The 19,620-nt window shown below is 39.7% G+C and overlaps 1 protein-coding gene and 1 long non-coding RNA gene across 2 annotated transcripts; both read right to left on the bottom strand.

Annotated features, from left to right (window-relative positions):
• Positions 1-231: 231 nt before the first annotated feature.
• LOC134659846 (uncharacterized) lies at positions 232-17,621 on the bottom strand (the record flags this gene model as incomplete). The annotated part of the gene is made up of 10 exons (XM_063515553.1): positions 232-314; positions 1,423-1,578; positions 4,272-4,474; positions 5,199-5,390; positions 7,094-7,235; positions 8,306-8,448; positions 11,512-11,636; positions 12,217-12,400; positions 14,797-15,774; positions 15,861-17,621. Coding segments are annotated over 10 exons (3,930 nt in total), but the record flags the coding sequence as incomplete, so codon positions are not given.
• A 22-nt stretch (positions 17,622-17,643) lies between these two features.
• On the bottom strand, positions 17,644-18,041 carry LOC134659789 (uncharacterized). Its single transcript, XR_010097833.1, has 2 exons — positions 17,916-18,041; positions 17,644-17,678 (listed from the first exon to the last, which is right to left on the bottom strand). It is a non-coding gene; the product is annotated as an uncharacterized LOC134659789 (long non-coding RNA).
• Positions 18,042-19,620: the final 1,579 nt, after the last annotated feature.

Raw genomic sequence — 19,620 nt, 5'->3', positions numbered from 1 at the left:
ATATAAATAAATATGCAAGAATTGCTCGTTTAAAGGTATAAGATAGTAGTAATAAAGATAATATACAAATGTATTTCTGGTAGGTTAACAACTCTCCTAACTGTACATGATAAACCTTATTACAAAAGGCATAAGGTCCACCGATGTACAGTTAACAGTGTGGGAGATGGTACAATAATAAGATAATCAAATTATGAAAAATAAGAAGCATGTAAAAAATGTGTAATACCAAATTCACGGTACTTTTTCATACAAAGTCCCATACAGATTAAAAAGCAATCTTGAAAGGATAATTCTTGTGGGTGTCGCCCATTCTGTAATGAAAAAGAAGAAGTCGTGAGTTCAAGTCACACCTAAAACAGTAATTTTTCCACTTTTAAATTTATTCTAGGCTTAATTGCATCGCAGACGTTTTTGCTTGTTAAAAATTTTAAAAATAAAATAATACAACAAGTTTTGATTTGACAAAACGAATTCATCTTCTATACAAACTACGACACAAACATACATCTGGGTGCGTAGCCATCATGCAATCGTTATCGCTCTAACGTAACGCAACTGTCACTGTCGCACTAGTGGGGAAGAGTGATAGAGACTAGAGAGATGACTACGAGACGATACGGAGCGTTAATGATTGGCATGTTGGCTACGCACCCAGTCATCTAATTTACACTCACTCAAGGTAATTTCTAACGACTTGGAACTCCGTTCAAGAATTAAGAAGTTTAATACTCTTACGGTAGATGTCGCTAGGCGCCTCCCTAAGGCCCCGTTCGCACGAGCGCTAAAAAAGCGCTTGAATCTGCCCGCACGCTATATTCGATTTAAAGACTAAGGCTTAAAGTCGAAAATCCAACAACGCTTGATAAAAAGCGCCACAGCTGTCGTGTGAATAAATACACACATGTATCCATTTGTGTCATTCACCCGCTTTTTTAACGCGCGTTGAAAAAGTGCTCGTGTCTATGAGGCCTAAGGGCCCTAAGGCTGCGTTTCGTTTTTAGGGTTCCGTACCCAAAGGGTAAAAAAGGGGACCCTATAACTAAGACGTCTGTCACCAGGCTGTATCTCATGAACCGCGATAGCTAGACAGTTGAAATTTTCACAAATGATGTATCTCTGTTCCCGCTATAACAACAAATACTAAAAATAAAATAAAATAAATATTTAAGTGGGGCTCCCATACAACAAACACGATTTTTTTGCTCTATTTTTTGTTGATGGTGCGGAACCCTCCGTGCGCGAGTCCGACTCGCACTTGGCCGGTTTTTTTCGCAATATTTGAGTTGGTTCCATTATAGAATTTGAATACAGACTGTATAATATACAGGGTGTATAATATACAGGATCTATAATATACAGGATGTATAATATACAGGGTGTTTTTAAACAGAGTATATCTCAACTGGTGGACGCACTTACCCCACAAAAGTGAATGTCCTCCTATTCTTATTGAGCGCGTGTATGGCGGCGAGCTGCCCGGGCTCCAGCGCCGCCCGGAGCGCCCGCAGGTTGTCCCACAGGTGCGCGGCCGAGGACGCTTTCACCACCACGCCGTGCCCGCTGTCGACCTGGTATCTGGAGGAAGATACATCGTTGCAATAAGGCCGATACTACGGTTATACAGCTAGCAGGTTAGCTGGAAGAGATCCCTTAACGGGATAAGTTCGCCTTCTCTTTGTGTTATGTATGTACTTAATTGTTTTGTGTATAGTGTTTACTATTAATCTATCTATCTAATCTATCTATCTAATACCTTTAAACGAGCAATTCTTGCATATTTATTTATATATGTATACAGGGTGCCCAGTAATTAATGGATAACCTTCTAACCACCGACAGGGCACCTTAGGCTGGTCCAGAAAATGCACTTATAGGTCTAGTAAAAGTTAAATGTATATTTATTTCGGGGATCCCGGGAAAACGGCTCTAACGATTTCGATGAGATTTGCTGTATGGGGGTTTTCGGGGGCGATAAATCGATCTAGCTAGGTCTTATCTCTGGGAAAACGCGCATTTTTGAGTTTTTATATGTTTTCCGAGCAAAATTCGGTCTCCCAAAGTAGACATCAAAAACGTCATTTCTGTAACATACTTTCTGCATTTTTAAAAGTAGGTAGGTAGGTAGAGCACCTACGCTCATGTCTAAAATAGTAATAAAAAAAACTGAATGTATTTTTGCTGTTTTGCGTTGCGTCTAAGGGCTCATTTAGACGGCGCGCGAACTCGTATACGATTTTAGTTACATTGCGGAGCATTGAGGTTACGTCAATTCAGCCGACCGATCAAATGACGCAATGTAATGAAACTCGCATGCGAGTTTTCGCACCATCTAAATGAGCCCTAAGATAGAGTCTGTGCGGATAGAAAAGAGTCGTGGTATGGGGCCCGATACATTCCACGACTCTTCTCTTTCCGCACAGACTCTAGGTTAATTGTGTCTGGAGGGGCGTATGCGAACTCAATACGATTATCTTTATTTATATGTACAAAATAACCCCAAAGCGCTAAATAGTGCTTCTATCTTCTATTCTAAACGACAAACATTATCCAAGCGCACAAAGCTATGGGTAAAAACCAAATGGTATTAAAAACTGAAATAAATGTCATATACTAAGAAAAAATGACCTAGACCTCCAGTGCCCCAGACTGAAATCGAACCAGCGTCCTCTGCTATCGCGGCAGGTGCCTGTGTGTGCGCGATAGCAGAGGACGCTGGTTCGATTCCAGCCTGGGGCACTGAAGGCCTGGGTCACTTTTTCTTAGTATATGACATTTATTTCAGTTTATAATTTATGTAGTAGTTTCTACTTGAAATAAAAAACAAATTAAAATATTTTTTACAAATGGTACTTACAACACGTGATCTATAAATCGTGTTCGATTCATCAATTTCATCATAGTGCCCTAGATCCTACAAGATTCCTACCTATATGTTGACTTATTACTTATTAGGTACCTAATGAGCAGCTGTGCTGGACTGATCCCCAGTCCTGCAGCCATGACCTGGACTAACGGATCATCAATAACAGCCGCCTGTGAGGGCTCCAAGTCAGCCGGGGTTTCTTTAAACCCCAAAACTTCCACCCAGCTGATGATTCCTTCTCTCTATGACACTCTTACCTAATGAGCAGCTGTGCTGGACTGATCCCCAGTCCGGCAGACATGACCTGGACTAACGGGTCATCAATAGCAGCCGCCTGTGAGGGCTCCAAGTCAGCCGGGGTTTCTTTAAACCCCAAAACTTCCAGTCAGCTGATGATTTCATCTCTCTATGACACTCTTACCTAATGAGCAGCTGTGCTGGACTGATCCCCAGTCCAGCAGCCATGACCTGGACTAACGGATCATCAATAACAGCCGCCTGTGAGGGCTCCAAGTCAGCCGGGGTTTCTTTAAACCCCAAAACTTCCAGTCAGCTGATGATTTCATCTCTCTATGACACTCTTACCTAATGAGCAGCTGTGCTGGACTGATCCCCAGTCCTGCAGCCATGACCTGGACTAACGGATCATCAATAACAGCTGCCTGTGAGGGCTCCAAGTCAGCCGGGGTTTCTTTAAACCCCAAAACTTCCAGTCAGCTGATGATTCCTTCTCTCTATGACACTCTTACCTAATGAGCAGCTGTGCTGGACTGATCCCCAGTCCAGCAGCCATGACCTGGACTAACGGATCATCAATAACAGCCGCCTGTGAGGGCTCCAAGTCAGCCGGGGTTTCTTTAAACCCCAAAACTTCCACCCAGCTGATGATTCCTTCTCTCTATGACACTCTTACCTAATGAGCAGCTGTGCTGGACTGATCCCCAGTCCAGCAGCCATAACCTGGACTAACGGGTCATCAATAGCAGCCGCCTGTGAGGGCTCCAAGTCAGCCGGGGTTCCTTTAAACCCCAAAACTTTCAGTCAGCTGATGATTTCATCTCTCTATGACACTCTTACCTAATGAGCAGCTATGCTGGACTGATCCCCAGTCCAGCAGCCATGACCTGGACTAACGGATCATCAATAACAGCCGCCTGTGAGGGCTCCAAGTCAGCCGGGGTTTCTTTAAACCCCAAAACTTCCAGTCAGCTGATGATTTCATCTCTCTATGACACTCTTACCTAATGAGCAGCTGTGCTGGACTGATCCCCAGTCCTGCAGCCATGACCTGGACTAACGGATCATCAATAACAGCCGCCTGTGAGGGCTCCAAGTCAGCCGGGGTTTCTTTAAACCCCAAAACTTCCAGTCAGCTGATGATTCCTTCTCTCTATGACACTCTTACCTAATGAGCAGCTGTGCTGGACTGATCCCCAGTCCAGCAGCCATGACCTGGACTAACGGGTCATCAATAGCAGCTGCCTGTGAGGCTTTTAAGTCCGCCGGGGTCCCCTTGGAGCCCAGCACGCCAAAGCAGCTCAGACGCACGTTGCGCGTCTCGCAGAAGTCGGAGAGGCGCTGCTGGCTGAGGTACGGGTGACATTCCACCTGGAATATAGTTTAATAGTTTGTCAAAGGACTGTCTCATTTCAAACACAGACAGATAGAATCATACTATCTTCGTGTTACACTAGTACTAGCACCCAAAAGAAAAGTACGAATATAAAATAAATAAATAAATAAATAAAAATCGTTTATTTCCGAAAAATATTCACATGGATACAGTTTTTACTGACCTCCACACTAGGCAATGCCTGTCCCGTGGAGGAGAGAAAGATAATATACCTAAATACAATAATGCTAGTATAGATATAGTTTTTTTGTTCTTATTTAGTGACAAATTTGGTATGACCAACTATAGATATCAATATCATCATAAATGAAATAGGTTAAGGAAAATATTCACCGCGGATTTGGTCGCTCAGTTGGACAGGTGAGCTGGTATACCGGGGCACAGAATACATAATAGTAGGTACTAGGTATACAGAAGGTTCACTCTCTAACAAAACGCGTCTAGCTATTACGACAGAGTCTACAGATATGACCGTCAGGTGGCTACTGGTGAATACTCTTGGTGAAGATTACCTGGTTGACCACAGGCTTGATCCTGCCTTTATCCAGCACCCTGTCGAGCTGCGCAGAGTTGAAGTTGCTCACGCCGATGCTGCGCACCAGACCCTTGGACACCAGGCTCTCCATGGCGAACCAGGCGTCCAGGTAATCGTAGTCCTTATACGGGTTCCTGGTGAATACTCTTGGTGCAGATAATTACCTGGTTGACCACAGGCTTGATCCTGCCTTTATCCAGCACCCTGTCGAGCTGCGCAGAGTTGAAGTTGCTCACGCCGATGCTGCGCACCAGACCCTTGGACACCAGGCTCTCCATGGCAAACCAGGCGTCCAGGTAATCGTAGTCAGAGAATTGCAGCACGTTGGCGATCTTTGGGAGGGGGTCGCCGCCTTCCTATGGATTTACAGGTTAATCATGAGGATAACAGTTTTGAAAGATTCACGGTTAGCTTCACTAGACTTATATAGACCGGGATATGAACCGTGATTATCTTTTGTATTGTTTTCGAGCTCCCGATATTTCGACACAGTTAAAAAAAAAAAATATTTTCGTAAAATATACAAGTGTTTATAAAGTAGGGGATAGTGCTGCCCGGTATGCGGAACACTAGCTAACAAATTAAGTTCGGCCGCTTACGCCGTGAGGAGAATTAGACAACTGACTAATGTTGAAACAGCTCGCCTTGTTTATTATAGTTATTTTCATAGTGTAATGTCATATGGTATTCTGGTTTGGGGCAAAGCAGCTGACATACAGACTATATTTGTCTTACAAAAGAGAGCCATTCGTTCTATATATAACTTAAGAGCGCGTGAATCATTAAGAGAACTTTTCAAAGAAATTAATATTTTAACTGTAGCTTCCCAATACATATATGATAGTATTATTTATGTTATTAAGAATCTAGACTCCTTCACTAAGAATTCTGATGTCCATAACTTTAACACTAGAAATAGAAATAAGCTTGCTATCAGAAAGTTTCGTGTCCGTAAAGTACAAAAGTCATTCGTTGGGCAATGCATTCATTTTTATAACAAGTTACCTGAGGATGCTTTAAGATTACCCTTTCCAGCTCTTAAGAATTACTTAAAAAAGTCATTGATGTTAAAAGCTTATTACAGAGTCGAGGACTACTTGACAGACAAACATGCATGGTCCAAACCAGAAACTAACTAATAAAAAGTAGTAGCAATTAAAAACATTGTATTATGTATAGAGTTATAGGTGACACAGCTCAGGTAAGCAGGAAAGCACATCAAATATTATATGTTGGTAATTAATAATAATCAATCAGATTTATATAATATGTTTTCCCATTTCTTTTAATAACTTTATTTTCTTTTCCTTTTGTAAGAATTTGATATGTTTTCTGAAAGAGCTACGATTTTGTATGATTCCATGTACATATGTATATTTTCTAAATCAAATTTCTATTACACCTTATGTGTATAATTGCATGAATTCTATAGTAATTTAAATTGTATTTTTTCCCTTATTTTCTCGTAATGCATGTTAATTATAAGATGTAATTATTTTTGAAAAGATGTGTCCCGCCGAGTTTGTTGCCGGTCCCATATTGGGATACCCTCCTCCAATTGAGGGGGGATTTAAATCTTCTCGGGGCAGAGGTGTAGGGTTGGAGCCGGTCTACCTAGCTTTATTTGACGTTCATAAGCGCATTGTAATTATGCCTACTTGAATAAACTATCTTTTATCTTATCTTTATCTTTATGCAAAATTTGCCTGTGTTGGGCAACACCGCTCTTCCTTAATTAACAGATTGTTACACGAAAATTTCAAGTACTAGTTTAAGTAAGTGTAATAGCATGACATATGTATACAATTAAGATCATATATAACAATTGTTTATAGAACTAGGTAAATATCTGGGTTGTACAGACATGCAGTAATAAATAAAGGAATAAAGGAGCCAGTAAGTGTGTGTGTGTGTGTGTGTGTGTGTGTGTGTGTGCATCATGTTACATGCATCATGGATCTTACCCGTGAACAAGATTTTTCCGAGTTTTCTTTTGCTGCTATCACAACAAATACTAAAAAGTACGGAACCCTCGGTGGGTGAGCCTTTAGTATCTAACCTTGAACGACATGGGATTGTGGATCATATACAGGTCGAAGTATTCCAAGCCTGTGGCCGCCAGGGAGGCGCGGCAGGCGCGCTCCACCAGGTCCGGGCGGTGGAAGGTGCTCCACATCTTGTTCATGATGAATAGGTCCTCACTGAAACAATCATTCAACAATGGGGTTGGCTGGTCGAAGTATTTTACAGATAGCCAGAATAGCTTTGCCCTCTCAATGCCTAGAATGACCTCTCAATTTAGAATATTATGACCTGGATGCCAGCGCTTAAAGCCATTTGGCTCGTAGAACAAAACTAGAGAAAAGGGCAAGCTATATAGATATAGCCCTCCACACTCATGTACTTGTGGGCCGCATGTACTTGTAGCGACGCGACGAAAGCGCGGAGTAAGCATTCAATATACTCTATGGAGTGAGCCACGCCTGGCCCGGACCCCTTCCCCCACCTTTCTCTTTGCCATAGATAAACACCGTGCCTATGGCTCTGTAGCCGAGTTTGTAGATCTGTCTATTGGCAAGGTGCGAAGTCGGTGGAGGGGGAAGTGGCGCTGATCGTCACAAACACAGGTAATCTTATGGAATGGCCGCCATTAGTACTAGCGGCAGCCGCTTGAACTAATTTTACTCCATAAGATTTAACGTAGAAAGTCTGCCAAAATGAAGGCAGCACCAGTCGTGCACCTAGCGAATAAAAACCTGGCCAATGGAACCATATTGAACTTACCGCCGCACAGTGCCATCTAGTATCTTCGCCCGTATCTCCTCCCCCACCTCCTTCTCATTGTTATAGATAAACACCGTGTCTATGGATATGTATCATATGTAGCAGGGTTTGTAGATGGGCCATTGTATTTAAAGTTGTCCCCTACACTTTTTTTTCAATATTGGGATTTTTTATGTTATTTCTACTCTTTCTACTCAAAATCATGAGCTCTTTTGATCCTAATACGAGAAACAAAGTGTCCCAAAATTATCATACTTTTTTCTATCTTTCCATTCCGTGACCGCCATAAAGTCTATGAAAAATGGTAACGGAACGGGAAAAAACCTTGGGACACTTTTTTCTCCTATTAGGATAGAAAGAGCTCGTGATTCCGAGTAGAAATAACATAGAAATTCACAAATTAAAAAAAAGTGTAGGGAACTACTTTAAATAGAATGGCCCAGAACTGTCTATAAAAACCTGGCCAATGGGACCATATTGAACTTACCGTCTAACAGTGCCATCTAGTATCTTCGCCCGTATGCCATCGCCCACCTCCTTCTCATTGCCATAGATAAACGCCGTGTCTATGGCCCGGTAGCCGAGGTCTATGGCCGCTGCCACTATGTGTGTGGCTAGCTTGGGGTCCAGCTGTAACATATACCATTTCGCAGTGTCGCAGCTCATTAAGACGGCGCGCGAACTCGTATACGATTTTAGTTACATTGCGGACCATTGAGGTTACATCAATTCAGCCGACCGATCAAATGACGCAATGTAATGAAACTCGCATGCGAGGTCTTGCACCGTCTAAATGAGCCTTAATACGGGGTGGATGTGCACAGGACAGGACGGACATTTCGCCGTACAGTCAGCAACAAATAGACAGTGACGGCCAAAGTGGCCAAATATGTAACACACCTTTGTTACCATAGAAATATATTTTGGGCACTCTGTTTATAAAATACTTTGATTTGAAATGCCATAAATATCGAATGCATTATACGAGGGGTGTTCAAAATATTCTCGGTATGAGAATGAAAACAAACAAGTACGAAAAGTTTGATATTTTTATTTTTCAATATACTCCCCCCCTATGTTCATACACTTAAAAGATCGATCAATTATTTTTTTTAATCCTGCATAAAAATATTTTTTATCTTTGGTGTAAAAATGCTCCTCCACTGCCGCCTTCAATGCTTCATCATCGGAAAATTTATTTCCACGCAGATCCTTTTTAAGATTGGGGAACAAAAAGAAGTCGCTGGGGGCTAAGTCCGGACTATACGGTGGGTGAGTAACAGTTTCAAACCCACATTCAACAATAGCTGCCTTGGCAATATGAGCAGTATGGACGGGGGCGTTGTCATGCAGAAGCATAACACCTTTGGTTAACTTTCCTCTAGTGATAGGTAGGACATCAATTTAAAATGAGTTTGTATGAGTACCTCATTTTCTAAAATGAGGTGTTACAATGTCTTACTTCAAATGAGGTGAGGTACTAGCATATTTTCAGCGACGACTATTCCATTAATTCCAACGGCGACAAGAATATTTAATGTATATACATATTTATGTATTCATCACTTCCTTTATAAATAAATAAATAGTAACATTTAATTGGAGTGCAATTCTGGAGGTAATAGAAGTTTTAGGAGAAAGATAATTTTAGAATCAAGTAAAATGATTAGAGGAGTGAAGTAAGACATTTTTGCGGTACGAAGTACTGCGACAAATTAACAAAATGAGTGGTACAAATGAGGTGCCTCACGAGTGAGCGACTCAACACTACTTTCCTCGCCTCTTTTCTTTGATTGCATCCTTTAATTGACGTAGAATGTTAGCGTAGTACTGTCCTGTGATATTTACACCTTTTTCTTTATAATCGATCAGTAATACTCCTTCAAAATCCCAAAATATCGTGGCCATGACCTTGCCAGCTGAAGGGATGACCTTGAACTTCTTGGGATGAGCTGAACCCTTAATGTGCCACTGCATGGACTCTTGTTTACTCTCTGGGTCATAATGATGAACCCAGGTTTCATCTCCAGGAACTATTCTTTGCAGCACCTCATCAGGATTTTCACCGCACAGGTCAATAAAATCGGAACAACAAGCTACACGCATGTCTTTTTGAAGCCGAGTCAGCATTCGCGGAACCCATCTTGCACTTACTTTTGACATATTAAGATGGTCATGGATAATATCATGTACGGTACCAATAGAGAGATTGGTTACTTGTGCTATAGATTTTACCTTCACTCGACCATCTTCCAATATAAGTTTTTCCACTTTATCAATATTTTCTTGTGAAGTAGCTACTACAGGCCGGCCAGGTCTAGGGTCGTCTTCAACACTCTCCCTTCCACGTTTAAACTCGCTTGACCACTTTTGAATGGTAGATAAAGAAGGAGCAGACTCACGGTAAACACAATCCATTTCCTCTTTTATGGTTTTTTGATTTTTACCCTGTTTTGTCAAGAATTTTATCACGCATCGATGTTCTAATTTAGTTAACATTGTCAATTCGCACATGATGTTCATGTTTGTTCAGCAATTGCAGAAAAACAAAAGACTATCTCGGTTCGAATTATACTTTTTTTTAATGTCAATGAATAAACCTTAGCGGCCAGTAACGAAAAAAATTTTAGAAGAGGTCGTAAGATATCAATACCGAGAATATTTTGAACGCCCCTCGTATTTTTTAAACAAATAAATTTAGAAATATCGATTATATTAATTAACTAGCGACCCGCCCCGGCTTCGCACGGGTTAACAAATTATACATAAACCTTCCTCTTGAATCACTCTATCTATTAAAAAAAACCGCATCAAAATCCGTTGCGTAGTTTAAAAGATCTAAGCATACAGACAGACAGACAGACAGGGAAGCGACTTTGTTTTATACTATGTAGTGATAGTGAAGTAGATTTATTATATTTTTAAGTGCAACTGGGTGCGTAGCCAACGTGAAATCGTTAACGCTCCGTAGCGAACGAAACTCAACTGTCACTGTCGCACTAGTGGGGAAGAGTGCTAAAGAGAGATGTCTACGATACGCTACGGAGCGTTAACGATTGGCACGTTGGCTACATGGCCTGTAATTGCTGTTCGTATGCTGTCTAGATTCTAGATTTTAAGTCTATGTTTTTATTTTGTAGGCTAAAATGACATTTCATAGTATGAACATCATGTGTCATTCCATACTATGAAATCTCATTTTAGTCTACCGAATAAAAAAATAGACTTTAGAAGGTAGCTTCCGTTCCCGGGGTACGTGTAGAGTAGATGTACAGTCAACAGCAAAAATTGCTAAGCGGGCCAGGTGTTCAAAATGATCTTGACGCGACTTTATTGTTAAGAGAATAAGAGTGTGTCAAGGTAATTTTGAACACCTCGCCCGCTTAGCAACTTCTGCTGCTGACTGTAACAAGCGCTTTAAGCGTTAAGTTTACGATTCAGGCCACTAGATGGCAGGTACACCAAGGCGCGGTCCCTATACGATTCAAATAAATGTCAGGCGTGTCTCACTCCGCGATTTCGTCGCTTTGCTACAGGTAGCTAAAAGTACATCCGTTCGGCCCCAATTTTGGGGAAAGCCATAAACCTAGCGGCCATATCTGTGCTGATCGTAACAGACGCGTTTTGTTAGAGAGTGAGTCTTCTGTACTTAGTACTATTATTTATTTTGTGTAAATGGTGAAATTATCTTACCAAGGCAGTCCCAAGGGCGATAATCGGCATTTTCCTCCCGTCTCTCAGCGGTATGTAACTCATGTTGCTGACGCTTCCATACTTGATCTTAGCATTATTCAGCTCTTTTAGTTTAGCTGCATAATCTGTTTATAAGTAAAATCATAAATTAATAACAAAAAACCAATGCTATGAAATGTATAAACCGATTTTGATAAAAGAAAAGAAAACATGCCTTCAAATAAAAAAAACGCGTCTAAATAAGTTAACCCGTTTGAGAGCTACGGTGTTACAGACAGACATGTAGACATACATACATTGACGTATAATATCTAAGGACGGGCTAATGGGGCACTAAACATCGTACTAGTTCAGCGGTGCTACCCACGAATTCCAGCCAATCGTGCAGTCTAACGCGACTAGTTGCGACCAATAGCGCGCGTAATGCGAACTCGTCAACCAATCGCGCGCGTGTGCGAACTCATCATCCAATCGCGTTGTAGCGATTTCACACCGCTGTACTGGCCCCTGTCATGCCTCATTATTATTGCCCGTAAAGCCAGTCCCAAGATATCTATGTCAATGCATTACACAAAGTGCTTAACATTAACATTGCATTAATTTCGGAATATGCGGAAAAACAGCGGGATAATCTCACATTTGAAAACTTTCGCGTTTTGAACACATTTCAACCGCGTCTAGCGCGATTTTTTTAATTTCCTTTACCTATATCTGCCTCTATCTGTGTGCCATTAGTCACAACGTTGACAGATACGGCGTTGACAGCGTTGACAGGTTTGCTGTTGACATGTACGGCGTTGACAGTGCTGACAGGTTTGGAGTGGGGGTTCAGAGTGCGGCCGGTGTTTTGCAATTTCACGTAGTCCATTGTCACTGGTGTAAGTTTTCTCTGGAAAATGATAGTAAATAATATGAAAAATCTAATTCTTATTATTTTTAGAACGCCATATGGCTTTGACCCAGTTCTTTCACTGATATGTATTAAAAATTTAAAATTGTTATATATCAAACGGTGTCGCTATCACACGAGTATAGGCCAAGGTATGGCGCTATCTATTCGAGCATAATTTTTTCTTCATTTTCCGAGGCACGCTTTTTTCTTAGACTACTTATCTTATATGGAGTTACGTATATCTTTGACCGTAATAATAATGTTAACAATAGTTATGAAATCGGCCGGTTAAATTTAATTCAAATTTTAAAAACAGGGGAATAACATTATTGCCTATGGATAGTACCTACGTACTTCAATTCGATATTTTGTAGTGTCCGACCGAAACATGTTTTTTTGCCGAAACCGAAACCGAAACCGAATGTTCGGCTTTGGCTCTAGTTTCGGCCGAAACCGAAACCGAAACCGAAACTTTTGTAGACTTGTTAAAATCGTTGAAAAAATTTCATAAAACCGCTTTTACACACATATATGGGGCTGTCAACACCCAATGTCCTTGAAATTGATGTTACTTAAGCAGTTTTTTATGAAAATTACTAGAGTTAGACCAAGATAATTCTGCAACGATTTTGATAAGTTGATAACACACGCAGTGTAAGTGTTATTTTAAACGTTAAAACTTCTATGAAATTATGACGTATAAATAACCTTTGCACAAGTTGCACTGCGTATGCTATCAAAATCATTGCAGAATTTTCTTGGTCTAACTCTATTCATTCACCAGTCAAGCTAACATGTAGACACAGGGTCAACCAAAAACGCGAGCGCAGCGAGCGCGAAATTTTTTGTTAACAATATCGCAAGGCCGGGTACCGATCTTCACCTGGGCCGAAAAGTCCGAAGTGCCCCATTGAGGCGAACTTTCATGCGAAGTCAAAGCCGTGCTTAAGGCTTCAGGATAAGTAGTTGAGCACAGACTCCAACCAATGTCCATTGTATTCAAAAGCGAGACCGCAGGCCGAGCATGGCGCAGTGAGGTCAAAGGCTAAGCTGAAGTAGAGGACATGTGGAACTCAAACCAATGGTAAATTGAGGTAAAAAGTGAGGCTAGTTTTCTTATTATTATCTTGCCCAGGGCCCAGTAACATGCGACAGTGCTATCTCATTCACTTATAGGTATTGACAGCCTCTTAAGACTGCGTCAACCGTCCAGTGGCGCCCTCATTAGTGGAATTGTGTTTTATAATAAACCAATTAATGTCTGTACCTAATATACATGAATCAGTATATGTAGGTATTAATATTGTTGTCCTACTTATTCCCCAACTTTTGGTCTTTGTCCGAAGTACCATTTCGTAAGTTTCGGCCCGGCCGAAAGGTTCGGCCGTTTTTTGGCCGAAACCGAAACTACAGCCGAAACATGATTTTTTGGCCGAAACTGGCCGAAACCGAAACCGAAACCGAACCTTCGGTCGGACACTAATATTTTGTAGGTTTAAAAATAACGGAATGAAATCAATTATATCAAAACATCTTGTAGGTAAATATTAATATAGCTGGTCAAGCAGATCTTGTCAGTAGAAAAAGGCGGCAAATTTGAAAAATGTAAGCGCGAAGGGATATCGTGTCATAGAAAATTTGAATTTCGCGCCTTTTTTTACTGACAAGATTTGGTTGGCCAGCTATAGTTTAGCTTATTAAAAATATACTTACGCATACAAAGACACATAATAACAAGTACATCTTCATTTTTTTAATTATAACCGCCACAATACGTTTATATCAAGGAATATTTATTTAGCATAATGATCACTGTTTTGATTGGGGATAGCCTTAAAAAGTCAGAACTGACAGCTAAGTTTGAGGAGACTTGAAGATTAACTGATTAAAAGTAAACTTTTCTGTTTCGAAGTAAATGACTAATGTACTTAAGGAACAAAAGGATATATTATGAGATTTGTGAGGTATTTTTCCGGGTCCTGATAAGGTAAAAATAGTAAGAATCACCGTACACCTCATTTGGACCTCATTCAATAAGGTCTCGTTTCCACGATGGTTTTATTGACACCATAGTGATTATATTCTCTTTGATTGACACCACGGTTTCAGGCCTCTATAAACGTTGCAACTTGCAACAAATGGCAATTGCGGCGATTTCAAATAATTGTGGATCAAAAAGCCGATAGGGTCTGTTCGACGTGATAAAGTTTGCTTTAAATTTAACGGTATATACCTAATAATAATAATACAGATTCCTGCACGTAATTAAGGTAGCTGTCATAATAGGCGTCATGTCATGACATGTCCATGACAAAGTAGACGTTATTGTGGAATGCTTCTCCAGATGATTAGTTGTCTTTTTGTATATCGATATACATAGATTAGGTACTCACCTCGAACAAGGCAATTTTCTCCGAGACCGATCTCTTTCTAGGCCTCTCTTTCGCACTTATTACTTCTACCTCTTTCGGTCTCACATCATCTAGCAATTCGGACGAATTCATTCTAACAATCATCTTTTTTACTTTCCCTTTCACGGTATCTCCTAAGTCCAACTCTGCTGTAGATTTGGCCCTTTTCATATTTGTGTCTTCATAAGATTTGAGTCTATTTATTTTTTCTTTCACTGGAAGGAAATCTGTAAGAGCGTCTGTGCTTTTCCATTTTTCTTTACTGTAATCATTATTAAGTCTCATTTTATTAATTGGTGCTGGTTCGTTATTGTCGTCATCTTTAAGAAACTCGCCTTTTGGTTTATTGTCTTGTTCTATTTTAAGTTCACCTTCTGCATTATCGCATCTTCCTTCTGATTTATTATAGTTATCATGGTTTCTACTAATATATGTTAATACAGTATCATTATCCACAATAATAATGCTCTTTGGTTCAACTTCAGTTGGTTCTATATTGCTCAGTCTGTCATGATCAAAGTTGTCATAAGCGACTGTATTTTCTTTCAAATTTTCTACAACCGTTACTTGCTCCTCGTTATTCTCAACAACTTCGACAGGCTTTATAACATCAATAGTAACAACTGTATGTTTGTTTGTATGTACACCTTTAGACGGTAGAACATCATGAAATATATTTTCGGTTTTATTGAGTCGAGCATCGTCAAAGTTATCATAAGTGACTATATTTTCTTTCAAATTCTCTACAACAGGTATTTCTTCTTCATTATTAGTTATAACCTCAGCAGGTCTCACGATATCAACAGTAACGATAGTATGTTTGTCTGTCTGTACGCCTCTGGGTTTAAGGACTTCTTGAACTATTTTTGGTGAGTGTTTTATTTCTTCGCTAATAGTTCGCACTGGTTTTGAATATTTGTGTGTTAATGTTTCGGGTTTTGGAGGTTTTGGGTCACCACGCTGAAAATAAAGTAACATTAATTAATTGTTAAAATCTATGCTTTTAGTAAATTCCAATTTAATCTATAATGTTCCTCATATCTTACCTCAAACATTGCAATTTTAGAAAGCACTGACTTCTTTTTAGGAATATCGTTTATTTCTTTCTTTGCATCTATTACTTCTTTATCAATATTTTTATCAGTGTTCTCAGTGGAACTTTCTTGCAAAGTAAGCCTTTTCACAATCCTACTAATATTTCCCTTAGGTATATCTTCTTCTAATTTTGCAACATTATTTGGTTTTGTTTCTTCTTTTGGTGGCTTGTCTATATATCTAGATTTGGTTCCTTCTTCAATATTACTCGTATTTTTCAATAAATTATAAGATTTTAAATCATTATCAGTATATACGATACGATTGATTTTATTGTGATCAACTGGGTCATCATTTGTGATTGCTACTTTAAAAGAGTCTTTTTCATCTTTCAAATAAGTTTCTTCCGTTGAATTATTCGGAACATCAGTATTATTTTCTTCAGATAAATAAACATTATCTTCTATTTCGTGCTTATTATCATTTGTGATTGCTACTTTAATAGAGTCTTTTTCATCTTTCAAATAAGTTTCTTCCGTTGAATTATTCGGAACTGGGTCATCATTTGTGATTGCTGCTTTAATAGAGTCTTTTTCATCTTTCAAATAAGTTTCTTCCGTTGAATTATTCGGAACATCAGTATAATTTTCTTCAGATAAATAAACATTATCTTCTATTTCGTGCTTATTATCATTTGTGATTGCTACTTTAATAGAGTCTTTTTCATCATTCAAATAAGTTTCTTCCGTTGAATTATTCGGAACATCAGTATTATTTTCTTCAGATAAATAAACATTATCTTCTATTTCGTGCTTATTATCTGTTCTTGGTATATACATATTATCTTGTATTTCAGGTGGGTGGGTAGGTTTTGTTTCTATTAACTTAATATCTTGACTATTGTGTATCTGTGGTTCTTCAGCAGGTATATCTATAACAGCTAATTTGACCGTTTCAAGCTCAGGCGTTGTTACATTTTGTTTTGTTTCTTCTAAGGGAATGTTTCGGGTAGATATTCCGAATATTCCAACTTTTACTAGTTCAGAATCTGGAGTTGGAATTGTATTATAATCTGGTATTAGAGGTGGGGATTCCGTTCCGATGTAACGATCTGCATTATTTTCATCATTATTGTTTTCCTCAACTGCATTTTCACTGTTAGTATTATCGGATACTTGTACTTTATTATTTTCCGTAACGTTATTTGGTTTATCAATGTCTTTTTTCCTCACTATACTCCTATTTGCTTCTTGATCGCCTACTGGAGTTGATTTATTTGTTGTACCTGTTTTGAGTGACAATCTTCTTTCGAGTCGTCCGGGTAACTTTACATCATGCGAACTCCTGCGTCTAAGTAGTGGTATTTTAGAATATCTCGCCTTGTCAGTTGGTTCTAATTTAACCTGCTCTATCGGTGCATCGTCATATTGATGAACTATTTCTTCAAACTTAATTTCAAGTTTCTCAGGGTCTTTAACTTTAACTTCTAGGATCTCTTCAGGTAAGCTTGCATCATTGTCAACAATTTCATCATAAAGTTTATCAAATTCATCATCTAACTTTTCAATTTGCTCTGTTTTAACTGATTCATCTTTCTTAACTCCGTCATCTTTCTTAACTCCGTCATCTTTCTTCGTTATTTTATGATCTTTACTCAAAACTGGTATTCTATCCTTTCTAGTAATTCTCTTCAGATTAGTTTTGACTGGTGTTTCATCTTTGGCTTCTGTTACAGGTTCTGTTTTAACATAACCTTCTTCTGTTGGAGGATTTTTCTTTGCAACAGGAATTCTATTGGGTATGGAGGTACGACGTGGTTTTTCTGGCGCCTGAAATAATTACAGGTATTTACTTATGTTACCATTTTTTTCTGTGGATATGATAAGATATATTTATTTATCTCGCAATATAAATTTCACTTAAATTACATATGGTGAATTCTCATGAATATTAATACTTTGCCATTGTTATACAACGTTGGAGGTTAGCGATGGCGACTGTTTGGCAAATTGGCAATGTATGATTACTAAGTTTAACGACAGATAATCTTGAACAACCGTATTCACTTCTCTTTTACTCTTCTGTGAATTGTCATCTCTTTTCTCCTTCAGCACGCGTTCGGCTGCCGGTTTGAACCTGGACACGGGTATTCTGGTTTGGGGCTTGGTATCACCTGCTGTTGTAGTATCTGTAGAAAATAATTGTTTTAAACAAGCAGAAATATCTGCGAGCGATGCTATTAAGCTTAGAATAAACCCAGAGGCAGTGAGTTCAAGTCTCACCCAAGACACGCCATTAATTTCCATCAGACTGTCTGTATTTCTGTTTGCCACAATAAGCGGCGCGAATCGTAGTATTTTCATGTAGGTAAAATCAAATCGATAACTTTATTAGTTCTCGAGATATTTAGCGATGTGACAGACAGACGGACAGACAGAGTCGCACCATAAGAGTTCCTTTTGTACCTTTTTGCTACGTAATCCTAAAAAGACCGCCTATATCTTTCACCTTGAGCTCTTTGTGAACTCTTCAATAAAACAGAATCCGTGTGTAGGTCCCATCTCAACCGGCTACGCACTTACAACCAGTCTGGTGTTGCGAATGTCCATTATACATACTAACCTGTTTTGCCTATAGGAGGTTCGTGTTCACTAGGTGCTCTGATGTGATGCGGCGAGCATATCACCTCTTCTTGTAGTCCCATGTAGATGGGCTTCGTCACCATGTCTCGAAGATCCGCCCATTCTATCTGGCCAGTCTGAAATCAATCGTTTACTGTTAATCGTAACATTATTAACTCCTCTACACGATGGTCCAGCGCTGGACCAGCGAGATGGCCATGCGATGGTTATGGCTCCTCTACACGATGGCCCAGCGCTGGACCAGCGAGATGGCCATGCGATGGTGATGACTCCTCTGCACAATGGCCCAGCGCTGGACCAGCGAGATGGCCATGCGACGACGACTACTGGTCTGGCCTATTAGTGGGTAGTGACCCTGCCTGTGAAGCCGCGGTCCTGGGTTCGAATCCCAGTAAGGGCATTTATTTGAGTGATGAGCACAGATATTTGTTCCTGAGTCTTGGTTGTTTTCTATGTATTTATGTATTTGTATATTATATATATCGTCTGAGTACCCACAACACAAGCCTTCTTGAGCTTACTGTGGGACTTAGTCAATCTGTGTAAGAATGTCCTATAATATTTATTTATTATTATTTATTTATTTATGCGATGGTTGAGAGCACGCACTATGGAACGGGCCACGTGTAGAAGCGTACGCACCATCGCTGGCCCACTTTGATGTGCGGACGAAAAACCGACACCGTGGCCATCCGATCGCCATCCCACCGCGTAACGCCATGATGGTCAAGCAGATCTTGTCAGTAGAAAAAGGCGGCAAATTTGAAAAATTTAGGCGCAAACGGATACCGTCCCATAGAAAATTTGAATTTCGCGCCTTTTCTACTGACAAGATTTGCTTGACCATCTACATATACATACATAATTGTAATTGTACACAAAATTACAAATACCGATCGAAAATAAGAAATATGTAATGTATGACAGCCATCGATTGTCATCGCTTAGGCTACTTGGTGAGACAAAGTTTCTTGGTGTGAAATTGTTCCCTAAGTACCTACTTTTAATTTTTATCTCATAGGATAAAGCAAATAAAAAATAATCATAATTTTGGTATAAATTACAGGTGTAGGTGTACCTAGGGGCTGTTCATAAATTACTTCATCTATTTTTGACGATTTTTGAGCCC

The sequence above is a fragment of the Cydia amplana genome, chromosome 25, assembly GCF_948474715.1.
Source record: "Cydia amplana chromosome 25, ilCydAmpl1.1, whole genome shotgun sequence".
In the NCBI taxonomy this organism is placed as follows: Eukaryota; Metazoa; Arthropoda; class Insecta; order Lepidoptera; family Tortricidae; genus Cydia; species Cydia amplana.
The sequence above is the reverse complement of the archived record's forward strand: the minus strand, read 5'-3'. Positions and strand labels throughout refer to the sequence as shown.